The sequence below is a fragment of the Hylobates moloch genome, unplaced genomic scaffold (assembly GCF_009828535.3).
Source record: "Hylobates moloch isolate HMO894 unplaced genomic scaffold, HMol_V3 SCAFFOLD_6, whole genome shotgun sequence".
NCBI classification, from domain to species: Eukaryota; Metazoa; Chordata; class Mammalia; order Primates; family Hylobatidae; genus Hylobates; species Hylobates moloch.
In genome coordinates this window covers 137,317,808-137,340,239 of record NW_026652281.1, presented here as the reverse complement: position 1 = coordinate 137,340,239, position 22,432 = coordinate 137,317,808, and the positions used below count along the sequence as shown (strand labels likewise).

The following is a 22,432-nucleotide window of genomic DNA, read 5'->3' as shown; positions in this document are numbered from 1 at the left end:
CTTTAGAATTAGAGACTCGTGGGTGAACAAGGGTGGTTTTTCTGCAGCTTTCACTGGAATTGTCCGTTTGGAACTCTACCTCCCCTTGGCAGGGCAGGTTTAAAAGAAGAAGAAAACAAACAAGAAACAAAAACAAGAAAAAAAAAAGAGAGAGAGAGAGAAAGAAAAACAGGTGGAACCGACGTAAGGATGGCTAGAGCAATGCTCGCGGAAGGCAGAACTTTCTGGGGGCGTCCTGCCCGCACGTTTCACGCGTGGTGCGCGCAGGTGGCGCCGCGGTCCCTTTGCTCCCCGCGCAAGCCGGCGGGGTGCCCAGAAGGCTACCACTAGCCTCAGCTAAGGTGAGAGGGAAGCTTTCCGCCGAAGCGAGGGAGGAGGGCGGGCAGGAAGCGGAGCCAGAGCTGGCAAAGAAAGGCTCCAATTCCCAGCCCCCCGCCCCGCGGGGCGCGGGGGCGCCGGCAGCGCATGCGCGAGGCCCGGCCCCCAATTCCCCCAGCGAGGGAGGGAGGCCCCCGGCGGCCGGGAGCCTGCGAGCTGCGGCGGGACCCGAGCGCACGCAGGGACGCGGCGACGGCCGGGACTAGTCGGGCTGCGGAGGCGGCCGTCGGGAGTGCGGAGCGCCCCGAGCGAGGGTCCAACGCCGGCAGGCAACAGAGGGCACGGCTGGCTCGGCACTGGAAGGGGCCCGGCGCTCGCAGCCCCCCACGCCCAGAGAGGATGCGTGAGTTTCGCCCCGGCTCGAGGGCAGGATGTGGGAGCAGGACAAAGGCTGGGCGGCGGGGGAGGAGTTGGGGACGGCGAGCTGGTGGCCGCCGCCAGAGCCCCAGCCTCGGGGGAGCTAGCGGAGTCGACAACTTTCTCTGCAACTTTTGCAAAAGGGGAGATAAAAATTCTGCAAGTTGTTGCACAGCTCCATATCGCCCCGTGTCCGGAGAGCAGAGGGGAGGGGGCACCGCAGCCTTTCCCGGACGGGAGGTGACCGCCAGCTCCTCTGAGCGGCGCAGGAGGGGGCGCCTGCCCGGGCCCAGGGCCAGGGGCGAGCGAGGATAGGGACATCGGGGGTCGGAGCCCGGGGCACGCTCTGGCCGCTGAAGCTGCCCGTGTCCACGCAGGGTGCGCCCTGAGAGCCGGGTAGCCTCGGATAGCGGCGCTGCGTACGCGATGATGGATGAGCCGTGGTGGGAAGGGCCCGTCGCCTCGGACGTCCACTGCACCCTGCGCGAGAAGGTCAGTCCCTCCCTGCCCTTGTCACTCTCAGGACTGGGTACAGTCTCCTTCGGTCTCGACTTCGTGTTCTCAGGTCGCCTGCGTGGGAACTCAGAACTCCCGGGTGCCTTTTTTTCCCTCTTACCCTTTACCTTCTCCCGGAGTGTCTGAGCGGAATTGGGGGGCGGGGGTTAGAGACTGGAGATTGAAGAGATTGAAGTTGGTTTTTCTGATAAGGAGCTCAGAACTCTGGGCCAACTAGTCAGAGACAGCCACTGTACCTCTAAGGCAGTGTTTCCTGTAGTATTGCCACCCTAGGTTATTTTAAACCGTACATGAAGGGGTCTTTAAAAAATATTGTGTATTCATTCTAATGTGTAATTTAAGAATGTGTATATATCTAGCAAGCTCTGCGTTTGCGATTTTCCATTTATTGTAATAATGATATAGCAGTTTATTTTAAAACAAATTTATTTAAGTAAAAGTAGTGACTCTATATAAAGATAAGTGGTAGTACAGGGAATACATGGTTATGGCCAAATACATGTATCTATGTGTATATCTAGAATGGGACCGAATGAAATTTAAGGAACATCAGTGTAATTGAAAGAGGCTACAAAACAGGGAGGCTGAGGGAAGAAAACAAAAACTCCCCTGCGGGTTTGCCTCCTGGGGCAGAAGGTGGGTGGGAGCAGCTGAAATGTGATCCTTACACACCTCTCCCCTCAAGGAGAGAAGGGCTGAGGGGCATTGGGAAGGTGGAAGAGTCCAAGTGGGCTGGAAGCATGCCCTGTGTGTCTTGCCTCCAGCTCCTGGGCTGAGACTGGCAAGGGGTGGCTTGGGGAACAGGTGTGAAGTGAATGGATTGGTTTCCTAGGGCTGCCATTACAAAGGACCACACAAACTGGAGGGCTGAAAGCAACAGAAATGTATTTTAGCTCTGGAAGCTGAAGATCCCAGATCAAGGTGTTAGCAGGGCCATGACTCTCAAAAGGCTCTAGAGAAGGATCTTTCCCTCTTCCTTAAATTTGCTGGTGCTTGGTCATCCTTGGCATTCCTCGGCTTGTAGGTACATCATTCCAGTCTCTGCGTCCACTGTCACATGGTTCTATCTGTGTGTCTGTCTGTTTTCTCTTCTTACAAGTATACCCGATCATTGGAGTAGAACCCACCCTAATCCAATGTGATGTCATCATAATTTAATTACATCTGAAAAGACTCCATTTCCAAGGAAGGTCACATTCTGCAGTTCCAGATTGACATGACATTTGGGGGGACACTACTGCGCCCAATACAGGGAGGAAAAGGTCTTCCTAGTGCGGTACCTGAGCCCCCACACAGGTTTCATAGTCAGTGCATTTGTTCCGAGTGTCTGTAGGAGCTCTGCTTAAAGGGTCACCAGCTACTTAGTGTTTTTACCTCATTGAGTAACTGTCTTCCAGTCCAATTAATGCCTTTTTCTTTTCTTTCTGTACCTGCTGACCTGTCTCTGTCCTGCGTTGCTTGGCAAGGCTGTAGCTTTCCTCTGTTCCCTTGATCTTCTTCCCAGAACAGAGTGGCCAAGGTGTGGCACATTCTAGGCATCTGGACAAGAAGAAATCCAGGTCTTGTTGGTTCAGTTGAAAAGCAAGGAAAGTGGTAGGGGTATGGTCCTGGCCCTTTTCTGGAGGTGGTGGCTGAATGGAGCTAGTGAGGACTGCTGTGGAAATTGGGCTTCCTTGTTTATCATAGACTCAAGTGGTTGTCATTTCTGCTCATAGCTTAGGAGGAACGACTTCGACCTGATTTGCCCCTTTCTAGAAGGAAGGATTTCTAAGAGCAATAAATACCGTTTGTTTAGTTACCTGAGAATGCCCAACCTTTTATGCATAAGGGAGGATGTCCTAAATGTTCCTTCAGCTGCTCAAAGAAGCAAGAAAGTCTCCATCAACTGCTATAGCCATGTCATAGTGCCATATGAGTTTACTGTTGGGCTGCCCACCTCGGAGAGATGATGAGTTTGTCCCAGTTTTGCAGGTTAGAAATAGAAAGCTCACCCAAGGACTGATGGCCAAGGTCAACCTTGACTTAAAGCTGGCCTTATTAGGGCAAATCCCAAGTTCCTTTGGTTATAATGTCCCACCTCCTCAAAATACTGCTATTGTTCTCCTTTGCCTTATTTCCTCTCCCACTTCAAAGAAGAAAATGCTTCTTCAAAAATTTGGCTTCATGGAGTTTGGCAAGAAGAGTGAAGACTAGGGGAACGTAGTAACCATACTAGCCTCGCCTTTCTTGAGGAATGAGGGCTGGCATTTTGTTTTCCTCAGGCAGGGTAATTGTTTTTCTCAAATGTGTACTCTGATAATATGTTTCTAACACTGTAGAACAACTTTACAAGTGCCTGGCACACAGTAGACACTCACTCTTAGTTGAATGTTGCCTGATGAATACAAAGCATGTTTACATATATGCTGTGTAACTATTACCACACAACCACAAGCAGTTATCTTCACCTGACCCACACAGGAGGCGAAGCTGAGATCGCTGAGACATTGGGAGCCCCACTTTGTCAGATATGAGATTCCAGTCTAGCATCATACTACAGGGTATCAAAATCTTGACACCATGAAAACAAGTCTTGGTACTGCATGCACACTAGTGATGGAAGTGAAACCCTGATCTGCTCATTTAACCTCTCTAAATCTAGCCCCTATCATCCATTCTTTCCAGAATAGCCAGAATTTACATTGTGTCATTCTCTGCTTAAAGACCTCCAATGTCATCTCACTGCACTTACAATTCCCAGTCCTTATCACTGCGTGGAATACCCAGCATAGCCTGGCTCTGGCCTGCTCTCTGACGTTGTCTCCTACCCCTTACCTACCCTCCATTCCATTGCTCTTAAGCCACACTGACCTCCTTTCTGTTCCTGGAACAAGTCAAGCTTGTTCATGTCTCAGGGCCTTTGCACGGGCTCTTTCCTTTATTTGGATTCTGTGTTTCTCAGACTATCACATGGTTGCTTGTCTCCCTTAATCTATTGCTGCCTCTCCATGTCACTCTATTAAATCACCATGTTTTTTCTTTCTACCATTTACCAGGATCTGAAGTGTTTTTCTGTTTTGTTTGTTTGGTTGGTTGGTTGGTTGGTTGGTTGGTTTTTTTGAGATGGAGTCTCACTCTGTCGCCCAGGCTAGAGTGCAGTGGCACTATCTCAGCTCAATGCAACCTCCGCCTCCTGGGTTCACACCATTCTCCTGCCTCAGCCTCCTGAGTAGTTGGGATTACAGGCATGTGCCACCATGCCCAGCTAATTTTTTTTTTTTTTTTAGTAGAGACGGGGTTTCACCTGTTGGTCAGGCTGGTCTCAAACCCCTGACCTCGTTATCCACCCGCCTCGGCCTCCCAAAGTGCTGGGATTACAGGTGTGAGCCACCACACCTGGCCTGAAGTTATTTTTCGTTTGTTTGCTGCCTTTCTCCCACACTAGAATAGAGGCCTGTGTCTGTCTTGTTCCTTGCGGAGGCCTCAGTGCCTTGAACACAGCTTCCCAATGTGTATGGAATGACAAGGAGAATGAATAAGTCAGTCTTCGCTTTCCTCTTCTGTAAGCTGGGAGAAATGTTTTATAGCAATGTTAGGATTAAGTGAGAGAACTTAAGAATAGTGTGAGGTGCATGGTGGGTACTTGGCAGGCATTGTACCTCTCCACTTAGGGTTGCTGCAAGACAATGATGGCCCGTTCACATAGTGCTGCTCAGAGTAAGGCTTAGGGTTTGTGACCACTCTCCAAGGAGTCCACAGATGTGACAGGTAATCCTTGTAAGAAAGGCATTGTTAGCCAGTTGGACCATTGGTCCTGTGATGGTGTTGAAGTCAGGAAAGGGACTAGTTCACCAAAAATCATGTATCTACTGAGGGCTGGGACCCAGGAGTGAGACCCCATAGGTAAGACCCTCTAACCAGCCTGGCATCCCGATGGGTGAATGTGGGGAGTTGAACTCTCCTACAGCCCAAATTGCTCTGGAGAAATCTCTCCCTCCCTTTTCTGTAGGCCACCTTTATCCCATGCTCAGCCCTTAAATTCCTCCTTGGATCCTTCTCCCTGTCCCTGTTGCATCTGCAGAAGCCCACCTAGGACCCTGCTCCCTTCAGCTCCTCTCCTTTGATCTTTCTGCTGGGGGTGGGAGTGCCAGCCAGTACAGAGATGTGGGGTTTCTTACCTGCTACATGTGTGCCCCTTGACCCTCTTCCCTGAACCAAAAGGAGTAGATTGTCACCAGGCTGGCGTCACCAGTGAGGAGGCTGCTAGTGATGTTTTTCTGGTAACCAAGTCTGTGCCATGTCTGTCCAGATTAAAACTCGGGGCCACTTGTTTTTTTCTTGAAAGATGCATCCACCTAAGTTTAAAATTAATAGGGTGTTGAATCCAAGAACTAATAGATTTTGGTGAGTGCTGGTTACACATGATGGAATGAGAGCATTCCACAATGCTTGTCCCTTGAGGGCCACGTTCCTTGTCCCTCAAGCCTCTCCTTTGTCATGTGTCCTGGCCCCACCCTCATCCTTGCTTCTTTCACCATCTTTGTCACCCTGCATAGTGACTTGTCCTACCCACTAGACTGTGAGCTCCTTGCGGGTATGAGGTGTGCCTTGTTACCTTGGCATTCCCAGACCAGTGTCTGAGTCAGAGAGGGACCTCAGGTGTCCCCCGCCTCACCTGATGCAGGCACAGGCATTGTGAGTGCACAAAAGAGTGAGACAGCCCCAGATGGACTCTTCTGGGAAATGTTGAATGAATGCTTGTGTGCAGGGACGCTTCCTGGGAATCCTTCATCTTGTCTTTGGCATCTGCCAGGACAGTCTTTGTGTGTGTGGCCACAGCATTGACTATGGTGCCCAGCAGAGGATCTGGTTGAGGGAGGATGCCGCCCCAGCTTCCTACAGACCTGCATGTTCTCCTGTCAGGTAACATGGGGCAGGAAGTTAGAAAAGCAATTACTCACAAGGGCAGATTTACTGGCCTGGACCAAAGTACGGCTTAAGGATTTTAGGAGAATAACTGCAGGTTGAGCCCGGATAACAGAAATGTAGATAATTCCTCCCAGACTTCTAACAAGAGGTCATGTTTTTCTTCCTGAATTTTCTGAGCAGCAAAGTAGATAGAACTTGCACTCATCTCCTTTTGATTTATGCCCATTTTACCATAGTCTTACTCTCCAGTTAGAAGGAAGTAGTTATGTTAATAAGCAAAGACACACACCACTGTGACTTAAGGCTTCTTGAGTGTGTAGAAGACTTTCTGAATATAGGGATTTCTGGAGTTCTTAGGGGAAAAAACTCTCCCTCCCAAAGCCATGTTAATCAACTCTGCTTGACATGACCTTGTAACTTTATCTGCCTGGGCTCCAGGGGGCCAGGGGCTAGGGGATCCCTCCTTCTCGTCCACTGGGTGTTTACGTTCTCCCAGGATGGGAGTCATGTGATACCTTAAGAGGGGTCTTCTCATCCTGCTCCAGACTTGAGATCTGCAGGGCAACCAGCCACCTAATGCGTTTTTTCCCACTTCCTGAAGCTTACTCCATTGCACGCTCAGAGGACTTCAGCACTGTGAGACCATTTTTTTTTTTTTTTTTTTTTAAGATGGAGTCTTGCTCTGTTGCCCAGGCTGGAGAGCACTAGTGTGATTTTGGCTTACTGCAACCACCGCCTCCTGGGTTCAAGTGATTTCTCTGCCTCAGCCTCCCGAGTAGCTAGGATTACAGGCATGCACCACACCCAGCTAATTTTTGTATTTTTAGTAGAGACGGGGCTTCACCATGTTGGCCAGGCTTATCTCTAACTCCTGACCTCAGGTGATCTGCCTGCCTCGGCCTCTCAGAGTGCTGGGATCATAGGCGTGAGCCACTGCTCCCGGCCACATTTCTTACACCAGTGGACAGATAAAAGATGTTTGATTTGCGGCTGAGTCTATGCAAAGATCTTCCAAAACATGAACAGCAAGCATTTCGTTTAATGATGATAATGTTAGTAGCTACGGTTTATTGAGCACTTTCTAGATTTCAGGCAGTGTGCCAGCATGCTCCCATATATTATCTTATTTACTCCTCACTTTGGCCCTACTGTTAGGATTAACCCCAGTTTACAGACAAGAAACTGCAAGGCTCAGTGGAATAAGTGTCTGAGATGAAACCGCGGATTGTATCAAAGCTTCAACGTAAATTCATTTTAAAAATACCCAATTTAACACAAAGCGGAAATACAAAGCAGGGGAAAATTGAGGTTCTGTCATCCATGATACTACAGGCTCTTGTGTTTTAGTTTGTTTTATGGTGCTCTCCAAGGGATGTGCTCTCCCTAAACCACCCTGAAAAGCTAGCCGCTATGGGCACGGGCCTTGCTCTGGGTATTGGAAAGGGCTAATGACTAGGCCAAGGTCGCCTTTATTTGGCCCTGGTGAGTGGCCATGCCTGGGCCTCACCTGTGTGTGGTGCCTCTCCCCGTCAAAGTGATTTGGCCTCTGCCATTGCCTGTCCCTAACTTGCCTGGGAAAAGGACATCTCTGGGCACCCCCGCTTGCCGAACTCTGACAGCTGGATAGTGGTAGAAATTCATCCCAGCTTCATCCTCAGCCCCTGTGTCAAAACTGCATCATTTTTTAGTGACTCCTGAAGCTTGCACACCCTTTTATTTCTCTCTTCCAACATCAGTATTTTTTTCTCACTCCTTCCCCTAAATTCCTCAAATTTCCCCACTTCAAGGCTGAACATGTCTCCTTATAGAAATCAGTGACCTGGCCAGGCGCGGTGGCTCACGCCCGTAATCCCAGCACTTTAGGAGGCCGAGGTGGGCGGATCACGAGGTCAAGAGATCGAGACCATCCTGGCCAACAAGGTGAAACCTTGTCTGTACTAAAAATACAAAAAAATTAGCCGGGCGTGGTGGTGTGCACCTGTAGTCCCAGCTACTCGGGAAGCTGAGGCAGGTGCATCACTTGAACCTGGGAGGCGGACGTTGCAGTGAGCTGAGATTGCGCCACTGTATTCCAGCCTGGCGACAGAGCGAGATTTCCCCTAAAAAAAAATAAGAAAGTAGTGACCAAGGTCCATACTCAACAAAGGGCTCATGGATTTGGGTAGGTCATCCTCCACTTGGTTTTTCCATTCCCTTCCCCTCCTTTTGGATTTCTGCATCCCTCAAGGGGAAGTTTTCCCCAAATCACAAGATGCCCCCAGATCTACCAAAAAGAAAGTGTTCCAAACTCTGGCGGTGGGATGTGTCTGCCCGGCTTAGTTACAGGAATGTGTCATTCAGGCCTTTCAAACTCAAATGCTGGCTTTGACAAGCTCTTTCCTCCTCTAATGGCAGGGCTATCTTATGGTTGCGGTCTTCAAGTGAGACCCTAAGCAGTCTGTCCTCATGACCCCCTGGAGATGAAGGTGTGGGGACTCATAAAATAAGGAGAAATTTCCTGCAGTCTAACCTGCAGAGGTAATTCAAGCTGCCTTAGAAGGTGTATACAGAGGATGGAAGATGGACTGGGAAGAATTGAAAACTGCTAATGAGGTGGGGGGACAAGATGGGCTGCCATTCAAGATAGTATCTAGCTTTGAGACTGACTGCAGTGCTTCACCCATATTCTGGAGGAAGCTGTTGACAAAACTGAACCAGAACTTGGCATTGTCACTTGAGTCTTTTAGGTCTTAGAATACCAAAATGCTCAGTGTGTGCACAATACCCAGTCAAGACATGGTCTCAGTGCACCTTATCTGTGGCAGAAGCAAATTACCTTTGAAGGTTTCCTTTCCTCTGCAAAACCACGACAGCAATCCCTGCCTCACCTGCCACCCAGGAGTCCCAGGGAGAAAATGGGTGTGGGTGTACCCCATCAATCTCCAGGGCCTCCACATCATGAGATGGGCAAGGGACTTGGCTGGGCACCCTGGTTGGCTGGGGAAGCCTGTGCTGTCTAAGGGAGGGGAGGACATTTAAGACTTGGAGCTGGCCCTGTGCCCTTGTCCTTGACTTCTTCTTTGTCTTCCTAAATCACACAGTCCCTCGGGTAAAGGGAGTGCAGCCAACAGTTCTCTAGTATGTCTGAGCACCTGGCAGAAAGAGGTGACACTGCGACTCTGCTGTTCCCTGTTTCTTTTTGCGTTATTACACAGACACACACACAGACACACACACACACACACACACACACACACACAGCATTTGTTTAGGAAATGGCAAAAATGAATACAAGCACACAGAAGAAAGTAAAATTCCCCTCACAATCCTACCACTTGGAAGCAATCTCTGTTGACATTTTTGGTGTGTGTTCTTTTCTGTGCATGTCATCACAATAGATTTTTATTTTGGATTTTTTTTTTTAAGTAAAAATGGAAAATACCGGCCGAGTGCAGTGGCTCACACCTGTAATCCCAGCACTTTGGGAGGCTGAGGCAGGTGGCTCACTTGAGGTCAGGAGTTCGAGACCAGCCTGGCCAACGTGGAGAAACCCTGTCCCTACTAAAACTACAAAGATTAGCAGGGTGTGGTGGCAAGTGCCTGTAATCCCAGCTACTGGGGAGTCCAAGGCAGGAGAATCGCTTGAATCCGGGAGGCGGAGGTTGCGGTGAGTCGAGATTGCACCATTGCACTCCAGCTTGGGCAACAAGAGTAAAACTCCATCTCAGAGAAAAAAAGAAAAGAAAATACCTTGTCGTAAAACACTTTTGTCTGTTTCCCATATACATCTTTCCATATCATTCTTCTCACCCAATTCCTGATTATTGGACACTAGCAAGAAATTAGAAACAATCAATTGTTTGTTTAGAATAGATAACACATGAATGTGATTTTGAAAAACCACACTATACATAGATGGTGGAAAGGCTTCCTGCCACCCTTGTCCCCGAATTTCCCTCTCCAGAAGGTACCACTGATCCCGATTTCTCGTGAATCCTATTCTGTGCATAAGAAAGCATAAATTATGTGTGCTTCAACACAAGAGGTAGTATGAATTACACACTTTACCATTTCATTATTTTAATGTTTTATTTTATTATTATTATTATTATTATTATTGAGACAGAGTCTCACTCTGTTGCCCAGGCTGAAGTGCAGTGGCATGATCTCGGCTCACTGCAACCTCTGCCTCCCGGGTACAAGTGATTCTCCTGCGTCAGCCTCCTGAGTAGCTGGAATTACAGGCACGTGCCATGACGCCGGCTAATTTCTGTATTTTTAGTAGAGATGGGGTTTCATCAGTTGGCCAGGCTGGTCTCAAACTTCTGACCTCAAGTGATCTGCCTGTCTCAGCCTCCCAAAATGCTGGGATTACAGGTGTGAGCCACCGTGCCTGGCCTCATTATTTTAATGTTTAGATTTTAATAATCTAAATAACTTTTATGAAACCGTGAACAGAAGGGTTTTTTTGTATATTTCGCTAATTGTAGCAATAACGATACATAGTGGGCACTCAGGAAATTTATATTGAACAAATGAATAGAAGATTTCCTTTTGGTCATTTTCTATTCAAGTATATACATTTTATTTTACAAAAATACTATCAAGTATATCACACTTTCATAACTTTTTTCCTTAATTGCACATGCTAAATAACCTTCTATGTCATTTTCTATCCTTCTGCAATGCCATGCATAATGTTCTGTGGATGCATCATGATTTCACTAACTCATCTCATTGTTGGATATTTAGGGGACTGATTATTCATTTTTTAAAAATCGAAGTATAATTTATATACAGTACCATATACAGATCTTAAGTGAATATATAGTTTATAGTGTACAGTGAGTTTTGACAAATGTATATACTCATGTAACCACCACCATAATCAAGACAAGGCCAGGTGCGGTGGCTCACACCTGTAATCCCAGCGCTTTGGGAGGCCGAGGTGGGTGGATCACATGAGGCCAGGAGCTCGAGACCAGCCTGGCCAACATAATGAAACCGCATCTCTGCTAAAAATACAAAAAATTAGCTGGGCGTGGTGGCACATGCCTGTAATCCCAGCTACTCGGGAGGCTGAGGCAGGAGAATCGCTTGAACCCGGGAGGCAGAGGTTGCAGTGACCCAAGATCTTGCCACTGCACTCCAGCCTGGGTGACAAAAAGAGACTCTGTTTCAAAAAAAAAAAAAGACGGCCAGGTGCGGTGGCTCACACCTGTAATCCCAGCACTTTGGGAGGCCGAGGCAGGTGGATCACAAGGTCAGGACTTCAAGACCAGCCTGGCCAACATGGTGAAATCCCGTCTCTACTAAAAATAAAAAAAATTCACTGGGTATGGTGGCACATGCCTGTAAGTCACAGCTATTCAGGAAGCCGAGGCAGAAGAATTGCTTGAACCCGGGAGGCAGATGTTGCAGTGAGCTGAGATTGTGCCACTGTACTCCAGCCTGGGTGACAGAGTGAGACGCCATCTTAAAAAAAAAAAAAGACATAGGACATTGCCATCAACCTAGAAAGTTCCTCATCAGTCCCATCCTGCCCCCAGCCTTAGGCAATCAGTGATCTGCTTTTTGTCCTTGTAAATTAGATTTGTCTTTTCTAGAGTTTCATATAAATGGAGTTATATGTATGTACTCCTTTCTGCCTGCTCCTTTTTACTTAATATAATGCTTTTGAGATTCATCCGTGTCGTTCTGTCTGTCAGGAGTTTATTTCTTTTTATTACTGATTAGTATTCCGTTTTACGTCTATAAAAATTTGTTCATCCATTTCCCCACTGAATGCCTTTTAGAGTTGCTTCTAGTGTACCATTTGATTTTATATAGCACTGCCATGGTGATCCTTGATTTGTATCTGTAAGTATGCTCAGGAGTAAGTTCCTAAAATGGAAGCACTAATCACAGGGTATGATTTTAAGAACCTTGCATATCACCAGGTAATAAATTCCCACAAGACTGTGCTAGTATACTTCCAGTGATGTTATGGAAGAATGCCTGCTTCCCAGCAACTTTGCTAACCCTGCATAGTACCCTTAAAAAAAATTAGTACCATTTGAATAGGTTAAAAATGGTGTCTGAATGGCTGTGTTGAAAAGGAGCAGGAGCCGGGCATGGTGGCACGCACCTGTAGTCCCACCTACTTGAGAAGTTGAAATGGGAGGATCACTTGGGCCCAGGAGTATGAGGCTGCAGTGTGCTGTGATTATGCCAGAGTGAGACACCTATCTCTTTTTAAAAAAAAAAAAAGAGTGGGAACCCCGAGTGGGAAAATGACTAGGGCAGGGGTGTCCAATCTTTTGGCTTTCCTGGACCACATTGGAAGAAGAATTGCCTTGGGCCACACGTAGAATACACTAACACTAACAATAACTGATGAGCTAAAAAAAAAAAAAATCACGAAAAAATCTCATAATGTTTTAAGAAAGTTTATGAATTTGTGCTTGCCACATTCAAAGCTGTCCTGGGCAGCATGGGGCCCATGGGCTGTGGGTTGGACACGTTTGTGCTAGAGGATGGCAAGGCGAGAGGAAGGGAACTCTGAATCCTCATTCTAGGCTGCATGGAGCCCCATCTGCAGCATGGAACTGGCCTGAGACCTGCATCAAGGGCTGGATGAGGGCTATTAAGGTGACCTGGCTGGAAAACTCCTCCAGCTCCCTCTTAGTCCCCGCATTGCAGTGTGTGCTGCCCCTGGTAACTGGATCCTTCGGAGGCAGAATTTGAATTATCCTGAGGCACTGAGTGCCTTGTAGGTCCCTGGAGATGGTTCCAGGCCCCGGGCATTCTTGTGACATGGATACCCACATCATACCACCAGCTGCTAAGTCTGGAAGTGGTCATCAAGTGATTTGGGTGGAAGGGTTGGGAGGACACGAGGAGGAAGGAGAGGATGTCATTCAGAACAGAAGCATCGGGAATTGGATAGATTCAGTTATTGTAAGGGAAAGTTGGAGAGAACTTCAATGGCATCAGAAGGAAATTGGCCACACTACAGTCTGTCCATGCATGAAAATATGGTGCAGTCATTAGATGCGACGTGGTAGACAGTGTTGGTGTGCAGTGGACTTTTCTGATTATTGTAAAAAAAAAAAATCCAAGCAATTCAGAGCACTTCTGACTCTTCGGAGTGAACCATTGTTTTTTTCCTTAACTTTTTATTGTGGAGATTTAAAAAGATGCACAAAAGTGGAGAGAACAGTAGAATGAGTCCTTGCATACCCTCCACCCAGCTTCCTCACCTGTTTCATCTGTTCCCCCAGACAGTGTGTCATTTTACCCATAAATGACACTACCAAATAAGGGCTTTTTTTTTAACATAACAACTATGCCATTTTCACACCTAAAATAATTACCAATAATTCATTAATATCTTCTGTTGTCCATTCCTCTGTTGTCTCAGAAATGGTTTTTATAGTTGTTCACATCATAATCCAGATAAAGTCCATGCATTACATTTTTTTTAAGTGTCTTTTAAGCTGGGCATGGTGGCTCACTCCTATAATCCCAGCACTTTGGGAGGCCGAAGTGGATGGATCACCTGAGGTCAGGAATTCGAGACCAGCCTGGACAACATAGTGAAACTCTGTCTCTACTAAGAATACAAAAAAATTAGCCGGGCCTGGTGGCAGGCACTTGTAATCCCAGCTACTCGGGAGGCTGAGGCAGGAGAATCACTTAAACCCGGGAGGCAGAGGTTGCAGTGAGCCGAGGTTGCGCCATTGCACCCCAGCCTGGGCAACAAGAGCGAAACTCAGTCTCAAAAAAACAAAAAATTTAAAATTAGCTAGGCATGGTGACACACACCTGTAATCCCAACTACTTGGAAGGCTGTGGTGGGAGGATTGCTTGAGCACGGGAGGTCCGGGCTGCAGTGAGCCATGTTTATGCCACTATACTCTAGCCTGGGTGACAGACCAAGACTCTGTCTCAAAAAACAAACAAACAAATAAATAAATAAATATAAAATACATAAATGTTGTCAAGTATTTTACTCTCCAATGGTCCCCTACCCTGCCTGAAAATATTTTTTTCATGCCATTGATTTTCAGAGAAAACAGTTTGATTTGTCCGATAAATGTCCTGTATTCTGGATTTGACCTGTTACCTCCTCGTACTGTCATTTAACTTGAATTCATTCTTAACAGATTGGTTTATACACTTCCCTAACGTTGCAGGATTATAATATGCTCTAACCTACCTGTTCTCTAGCTGTAGACTCAAGCATCACTTCCTCAGAGAAGCCGTCCCTGACTCCCAGACAAGGACAGGCTGGGCCTTTTGTATGTTCTCAGAGCACCCTTGGTGATTCCTTAAGCACTTAGCACAATTTGTAATTATACACCTGTTTCTGCAATTATTTGATGTAGAGCTAGCTCCCTCCCCAGACTGTAGGCCCAGGGAAGCAGGCACTGGGTCTCTCCAGCTCTCAGCAGAGTGTGTGTTGCATAAGAGTCCCTCCATCAGGATTTGCTCATCACTGACACCTTATCTGACTGAAGTCTGTGCTGTGCAGCCCACAAATTGCCTTCCTGGACTTCACTGTCGAAACTGTCTTTTTTGTTGAAATAGAGTCTCTCTCTGTTGCCCACGCTGGAGTGCAGTGTCGCAGCCTCGCTCACTGCAACCTTCGCCTCCTGGATTCAAGCGATTCTCATGCCTCAGCCTTCTGAGTAGCTGGGATTACAGGTGCGCACCACCACGCCTGGCCTCAACATAGTCTTGGGGGTAGGTAGCACGGCTACCAGTAACTCCACCATATACTGGTAGACAAATGGCATCTGAGGGATTAAGTATTTGACCAGAGTCCCCCTTTTAAGCAAGGTAGTTAAAGCCTTAATATTTTGCGGATCTGCTGTCCCCGCCTGACCTTAGACAAGGCACACATAGAGCAGAGGACTTGCAATGCAGCCTCCAAGTTGGTGATGGTGTAACATGGACTTCCCCTCGAGCAGAGCTGACACCCTGGGCAGCCACCAAGCTAAGCGAGAAGGCGGGGGTTGGTGGAGCAAAGCTATTGACTTGGCGTTGAAATTTCTCTTTGGTCTCTCCTTTTGTGTTAACTTTTGGTTTTGAAGTCATTTCAAACTTAGAGAAGAGTTGCAAGCATAATATGCAATTTTGTGAACATTTTAACACATTTGTCCTATCATTCTTTTTCTCTATGTATATTTCTTTTCTTCAACCAAGTTGCAAAAATAATGCCCCATTATCCCTTAATACTTCAGGGTTTATTTCTCCGGCTTTTTTTTTTTTTTTTTGTAAATAGAGATGAGATCTCACTGTGTTGCCAGGTTTGTCTCAAACTCTTAGGCTCAAGCGATCCTCCCACCTTGGCCTCTTAAAGTGTTGAGATTACAGGCGTGAACCACTGCACCCAGCCATGGTTACTTTTAAGATTGGCTATGAAGCGGTTTCTGTGGGAATTTTTGTCAGATCACTAGAGACATCTATCTTCCCAGGACCTCCCTGGAGCCATGTTTCAGGAAGAGGGGATTCAGCATTCTGCTTAGGAAGGAAGAAGCCAAGCAGTCGCTGGTGGGCTTTGCTGGCCTCAACTGTGGGGAAGGCAGAGCTCTGGCTAATTTCCTGGGGCCATCTCTTTGGCTTGATTGTCACACAGTGCCCATGAAAGCAGCCTCTTTATCCAGTGGTCATTTAGTGAGCCTCATGTGTAACCTGCAAGACCTGTGGGAGGCTCTGCCAGGAGAAACCACGACCCAAAACCTGCCCTGAGGCCCTTAGCATAGCTGAAGATATAGTCATATCAAACCACTTACAGCCATATGTTAATAGCCATAATAGCCATTTAATGTTAGTAATGATAGTCCACTTTTAATGGGTGCTTACCATGTGCTGAGAGCTTGAGATCCCCTCCGTTAGCTAAGTCCTCAGGCAACTCCTTCCAGTAGGTCCTATACTTATCCCCATTTTACAGATGGGACATGCAAAGTTTAGAGAGTTACATACCTTACCCAAGCCCATACAGCTAGTAGGCAACCTGGCTCCAAAGCTCACACCTACTGCTGTACCAAAGACAGGTCCAGTTGCCCGAGGAAGTCTTAAAAATCTTCAAGGAGGAGGTACTGTTTGATTTGGGTTTGAAGGATGAGTAGAAGTTTGCCAGGCAGAGACAGGAGTGAAGTTCATCTCTCTGCAGGGTCCAGGGCAGCTGGGGAGAGACAAGCATTAGTGGCCTGCAAGGGGTGGCCTGGTCAGTTGTGGGGAGGACCGGGAGATGCACCAGGAATACTGGCTTTGAGGATGTGGGTCTACCTAAATGTTTGAACCTTATCCTGAGAACCCGTGGAGGGCAATGAGAAGGGTGGGGAGGAGAGTGCCAGCTCCCTGAAAATGCACCCTGGCCTCGGAGACTAGTTATTACAGTTATTGCAGTCTCCTCGAAGCGATGGTATCTGAACTAGGGGAGGAAGTAAGGAGACTTGACAGGTTGTAGACAATAGGGTCAAAAGGACCAGCGAACAAAAAGCATGGAAGATTTCAACTTTCTTCCTAGTTGGAACAAAGCAACTTTCCTTAGTTGAGTTTGTTCAGCCTTTTTCATAGTGAACATTATTCTTGGAGGGCCCCTTCTAGAAACTGTCAGTTGAAGGACTCCCACTGCCCAGTAAGTGAAGAGAATTGATGTTCATTGGGCACCTGCAGAGTGCCAGTGACTGTTAATGCCTTGTGTGTATTGTCTGGTTTGATTATTAAAGTTGCTTCAGAAAGAAAAAGGATGAGTTAAATGCACTGACCAAGGCACTGGTGGTTCTTGAATATCTGTGCATGTTTATTCCTGCATTTAACGCACTGTTTTTAGCAGCCAACTGCATCCTACACACTGTGCTAGCCACCGCCTAAGGGATGAACAAAAATTGTGTACACAATTGGGGATAAACAAAAATTGTGTCATGGAGCTTATAGCTGAGCATCAGGCTCAAGTGGAGAATTTGTAAAGCATAGATAGGTGCCCAGCTCCATCCCCATGAATTCTGATTTGGTGAGACAGGAAATAGAGGGTGTATTAGGTCCCTAGGGCTGCTGTGACAACGCGCCACAAACTTAGGGCTTTATTCTCTCACAGTTGTGGAGACCAGAAGTCTGACATCAGGGTGTCAGCAGGCCGCGGCTCCCTCTGAAGGCTCTAGGGGAAGATCCTTCCTTGCTCTTCTATCATTTGGCAGCAGCTGGCATTTTATCCGTGGTCTTCCTTGGCTTGTAACTGCATCATTCCAATTTCCGCCTCCATCTTCACAAGGACTTCTCCTCCTTGTCTGTCTTCACCTCGTCTTCCCTCTATGTGTCTCTGTCTCTGTTTACTCTTCCTATAAGAACACAAAACACTGATTAGCACCTATCCTGATCTAATATGACCTCATTTTAACTTGATTGCATCTGTAAAGACTCTATTTTCTTATTTATTTATTTATTTCTTTGAGACGGAGTCTCGCTCTGACGCCCAGGCTGGAGTGCAGTGGCGCGATCTCGGCTCACTACAACCTCTGGCGTCCAGGTTCAAGAGATCTCCTGCCTCAGCCTCCCGAGTAGCTGGGACTACAGGTGTGCACCACCATGCCCAGCTAATTTTTGTATTTTTAGTAGAGACAGGGTTTCACCTGTTGGCCAGGATGGTCTCGATCTCTTGACCTCGTGAACCGCCCTCCTTGGCCTCCGAAAGTGCTGGGATTACAGGTGTGAGCCACTGCGTCCAGCTGACTATTTTCAAATAAGGTCACATTCTGAGGTTTTGAGTAGACAGGAATTGTCAGGGAAATACTATTCATCCCAGTACGGGGGGGAACCCCCTTTTTAAATAGGTCCCCAGGGGATTCGAATGCATGTGGTCAACTGGCAACCCATTTGAGAAACCTTGGATTGTAGATGGGTAGGGAAGTAGAGTCGCAGCGAGGGGGTAGTGGTGCAGTCACCCTACTGTCCCATTTTGGGCTTCTCATTAGGGTCAAAGCTCCCAGGAGAATCCACAAAAGGAATCTGGAAATCGGGACAGGAGCTGGAGGTGTGGAGGGAAGAGCTTTGGAGCCACTCCACAGAGTGATCCAGGAGGAAAGCGGAGAGATCCAAGAATTGGACCTGTGACAGAGAACCAGCATGGAGAGGCACGTCGGGACCTCTTCCCCTGGATAACAGAGGGCGTGGGAGGATGAGGGGCACCCCAGTCCTCCACTCCAGAAGGTATGGGGGATGCGGTCCTGTAGGAAGCTGGCAGAAGTAAAGAATTCAGTTGGGGGGTGTGGTGTCTTTTAAAAAGGCCATGAATGTTGTCTATGGGGGTGTTTGGAGGCCTCAGAGCCATGGGTTGGATGGGGGGCCAGTGAGGGTTGTGCAGGCATGTGTGTGGTCACTGTGGATGCCCTGGCAGCTGTGGCCGGGCCTGGTACAGAGTTTGCCCAGAAGGGCAGTGGCTCTGGCTCCCGGGAATGAGGAGGTGTGCTTGGAGCTGGCCTGCCTGCCATCCGCCCAGGAGTAGTACAGACGCCGGCTGACGATGTGGTGCTTGGGTTACCTTTCACTCTGCTGGAAGGAAGCTACAGGCTGGACTTCAGCAGGAAGGGACGTTACAGGCATTGTTGGCCTTATGTGACACGGGCCACCCTCTCAAGAATGTTGAAATAGTGTTCCCACAGAGGTGTTGATGCTTTACGGAAAATGCCTCCTTGGGCCTTATGAAGCAATCGGGGCAGAGAGAGGAAGGAGGGTGAGCCTCCCGCCTTGCTGGGCCTCCCAGCTCGTGCTGTGTACTGAGGCCTCTGAAGAGCCAGCCTTTCTCCCCCTTTCTTTGCCCCTTTACATTTGCAAGTCTCCACTTCCTGTTGGTCACCTTGGTTACACATGGTGTTTCTTCACCTCGCTGCGGTTCTTTGTTCTTAGACAAGGCCCCTCTAGCTGTTGTCCCAGCCCAGGGCGTGGATTCCCGGGCTCTTGTTGACAGCAGTAGGGATAGGCGTGGTAGGGAGATTGGAGGAGGAGAGCAGAGTGGTTTCTCTTGGTGGCTGGTGTTTGAGAGCAGCTCAGCCCTGCTTTACTGCACCTTGAGCTGTTTACGAAGTGGTTGTCACCCTCCAAGTATTGTCATACCGCAAGCCCTGGCCCACTCCTCTGATGTCCAAGCCCAGGATTTACCACTCACCTGCAGTGTGGCCTTGGCAGTTATACTTCTGTATAACCCCTACTAACCTCAGTTTCCTGGCCACCAGGGCTAGTGCTGGTTCCACTTCGGAGGGTGGGTGTGGGGACATAGCAAATGCACATAGCATTTATGTTCTAGTTGTAAGGGAGGAGATAGTCCCATGAGAGAGAAGTGGGCATGCGTGCGCACAGAGAAACAGGAGTGGACGTGCGTATGCCGACATGTATACATACTCCCGGTATTTTCCTGCTGCTGGAATTGCTGGAGACTTTAATTCTCTTTGTGCTCCTCTGTATTTTCTAAAATTCCTTTAGTGATTAAGTATTTTATAATCAGTTAAATAAAACATTATTATTATTATTTTCTGAGATGGAGTCTCGCTCTGTCACCCAAGCTGGAATGCAGCTCATGCAACCTCCACCTCCCGGGTTCAAGCAGTTCTCTTATTTCAGCCTCCCGAGTAGCTGAGGCTGAGGTTACAGGCATGCACCACCACGCCCAGCTAATCTTTTTGTATTTGTAGTAGAGACGGGGTTTCACCGTGTTGGCCAGGCTGGTCTTGAACTCCTGACCTCAGGTAATCTGCCTGCCTCGGCCTCCCAAAGTGCTGGGATTACAGGTGTGAGCCACCATGCCCAGCCTAAAACATTATTTTGAAAGGAAAATACAAACAAACCTAAACTATCACATGGAGGGTTAAAACACAGTGTTTTGAGAACATAGTGTCTAGAAAACAGTAGAGTCAGAAGACCCAGGTTCAGATTCACCATTTATTAACTGGGTGATCTTAAGCAAGTTACTTAGTCTCTCTGAGCCATCCTTGTCTGTAATGTAGGGACGCTGGTAATCTCAGAACCCTTTTCTGTAGGAAGCATATTTTGAGATTGTGTGACACAGAATATGTATTGAGAAACATTGCCTTTGAAATGACTGCTAGGTGCATAGTTTATAATTTTTGAAGCTTCCAATCTTTGTGGGTCTGTTGGAGAATTAGAGTACAAGATGCATGGAATGCAGTGTCTGCCAAATTATAGAAAAAAATATATTAAATTGTATATATACATACATACAGACTTTCAAGTTATATAAATATATAACTACTATATATATAACTACTGTATATACTATATATACACACATGTTTTATATATATATATACACACACATGTTATATATATATATACACACACATGTTATATATATATATATATATACACACACACACATATATATACACACATGTTAGAGACAGGGTCTCACTCTGTCACCCGGGCTAGAGTGCAGTGGCATAATCGTAGCTCACTGCAGCCTCAAACTTCTGGGCTTAAATGATCCTTTCACCTCATCCTCCCAAGTAGTTAGAACTACAGGTGCTCACCACCATGCCCAGCTAATTTTTTATCTTTTGTAGAGATGAGGTCTCCCTAAGTTGCCCAGGCTGGTCTTGAACTCCTGGCCTCAAGTGATCCTCCCACCTCAATCTCCCAAAGTGCTAGAATTAATAGGCATGAGCCACCATGCTTGGCATCAAGTTAGATATTTTTAATGTATATCTATCTGTATGTATAGAGATATCTATATATCTCATAAGGCTCTATAAAACTATTCATCATAATGAGCAATTCCAAATAGTCATGAAGACTTGCGGGAAGGTATGAGAAGCTGGAGGAGCTAAATTTCAGGGGAAAGAGAAGGCTGTGTCCTTCCTTGCCCTAGGATGGCGTGTGCCTCAGTTTACCAAGTAGCAACAGAGGGTTTCCAAGGAGGAAGCAGTTTAGTGTTTTTGTTTTGTTTTGTTTTTTAAAGAGACCGGGTCTTACTGTGATGCCCAGGCTTGAGTGCAGCGGCTATTCAGAGGTATGATCCCAATAGTGATAAGCATGGGAGTTTTGACCTGCTGCATTTTCAAGTTGGGCCAGTTCACCCCTCCTTAAACCTGGTGGTTCCCCACCCCTGGGAAGTCACCATATTATATACATAATATATAAGAGATGGGCGCCTGGACCTCCCAAGGCAGGACACCCAGCACTTGGCTGCCTGGGGCTTCTGTGAGCTGCCATGTGCTTTTTGTAAGCCTCTGCTAGGCTCCTGATGCCATGGCCATGTGGACGTTCTTACCAGGGCATTTCTGCAGGTGAAAGCTGTGGTTCTTAATCTCAGCAAGCTTTTCAGTAAATCTCTAGGCTTAGAATCATCAAATTATTAGGCATCACACCAGGGATTTTTGCGAGTCTCGCCTTGTGGATGCACTGGAGTTTCATTTTCTCCAGCATACCAGGTGCCCTGCAGTCAGCACCCTCAGGCACCTTTTCCCAGAGTCAGCTTTCTGGGATGTTGTTACTCTGCGCCCCAAGAGGGAGGAGGGCAGGAGGAGTGTCCTGTGGATAAATTCAACCTAGAGTTTTCCAAAGTTGTATTAGTTTTTTGCCGAACAAATGTTTCAAGACCTCTACTGGGCTAATATAGGCTTCCTTTAAGGAGCGATGTAGTATATGATGTTTCGCCAAACTGTGGCCCACAGAACCCTTTTTTTCAGGGAGCATATCTTGGGACTGGTGTGCCACAGAACACACATTGGGAAATATTGCCTTTGAAAAATGACTGCTAGGTGCACAGTTTATAATTTTTGAAGCTTCCACTTCTCCATGAACACTGACCTGCTTCCTCCGTGGAAACCCACTGTTGCTCTTGGATAGACTGAGGCACCTGTCACCCCAAGGTAAGGACAGAGCTTTCTCTTTCTGCTGGAATCCAACTCCCTCACTTTCTTTTTCTTTCTTTCTTTCTTTCTTTCTTTCTTTCTTTCTTTCTTTCTTTCTTTCTTTCTTTCTTCTTTCTTTCTCTCTCTCTCTCTCTCTCTTTTTTCTTTCTTTCTTTCTTTTTTCTTCCTTTTTTTTTTTTGTAAAGACAGGGTGTTTCTGTGTTGCCCAGGCTGGTCTCATCAAGCGATCCTCCTGTCTCAGCCTCCCAAAGTGTTGTGATTACTGGTGTGAGTCACTGCACCCAGCCCCTGCCCCGTTTCTTATGCCTCCTCGCTGGTCTTCATGAGTACTGGGAATTGCTCATTATGATAAATAGGTTTATACAACCTAAGATCAGGAACAAATAATTTTTTTTCTCACCTGTTCAAGTATTTGCCATTCC

General features: G+C 47.2%; 1 protein-coding gene across 5 annotated transcripts in view; it reads left to right on the top strand.

The window, feature by feature from the left end:
- Positions 1 to 522: 522 nt before the first annotated feature.
- CCNJL (cyclin J like) overlaps positions 523 to 22,432 on the top strand; it is a 60,893-nt gene continuing 38,983 nt past the window's right edge. Inside the window, exons 1-3 of one of the 5 annotated variants that reach the window (XM_032158528.2) lie at positions 523 to 721; positions 1,113 to 1,227; positions 18,099 to 18,257. In XM_032158528.2, coding sequence (XP_032014419.1) covers positions 1,162 to 1,227; positions 18,099 to 18,257 — 225 coding nt within the window. In that variant the 5' untranslated portion in view covers positions 523 to 721; positions 1,113 to 1,161. Of the gene's footprint in view, positions 722 to 1,112; positions 1,228 to 8,037; positions 8,080 to 18,098; positions 18,334 to 22,432 lie in introns of those variants that run through there. The other 4 variants (XM_032158530.2, XM_058440101.1, XM_032158532.2 and 1 more) reach the window with 4 other exon arrangements.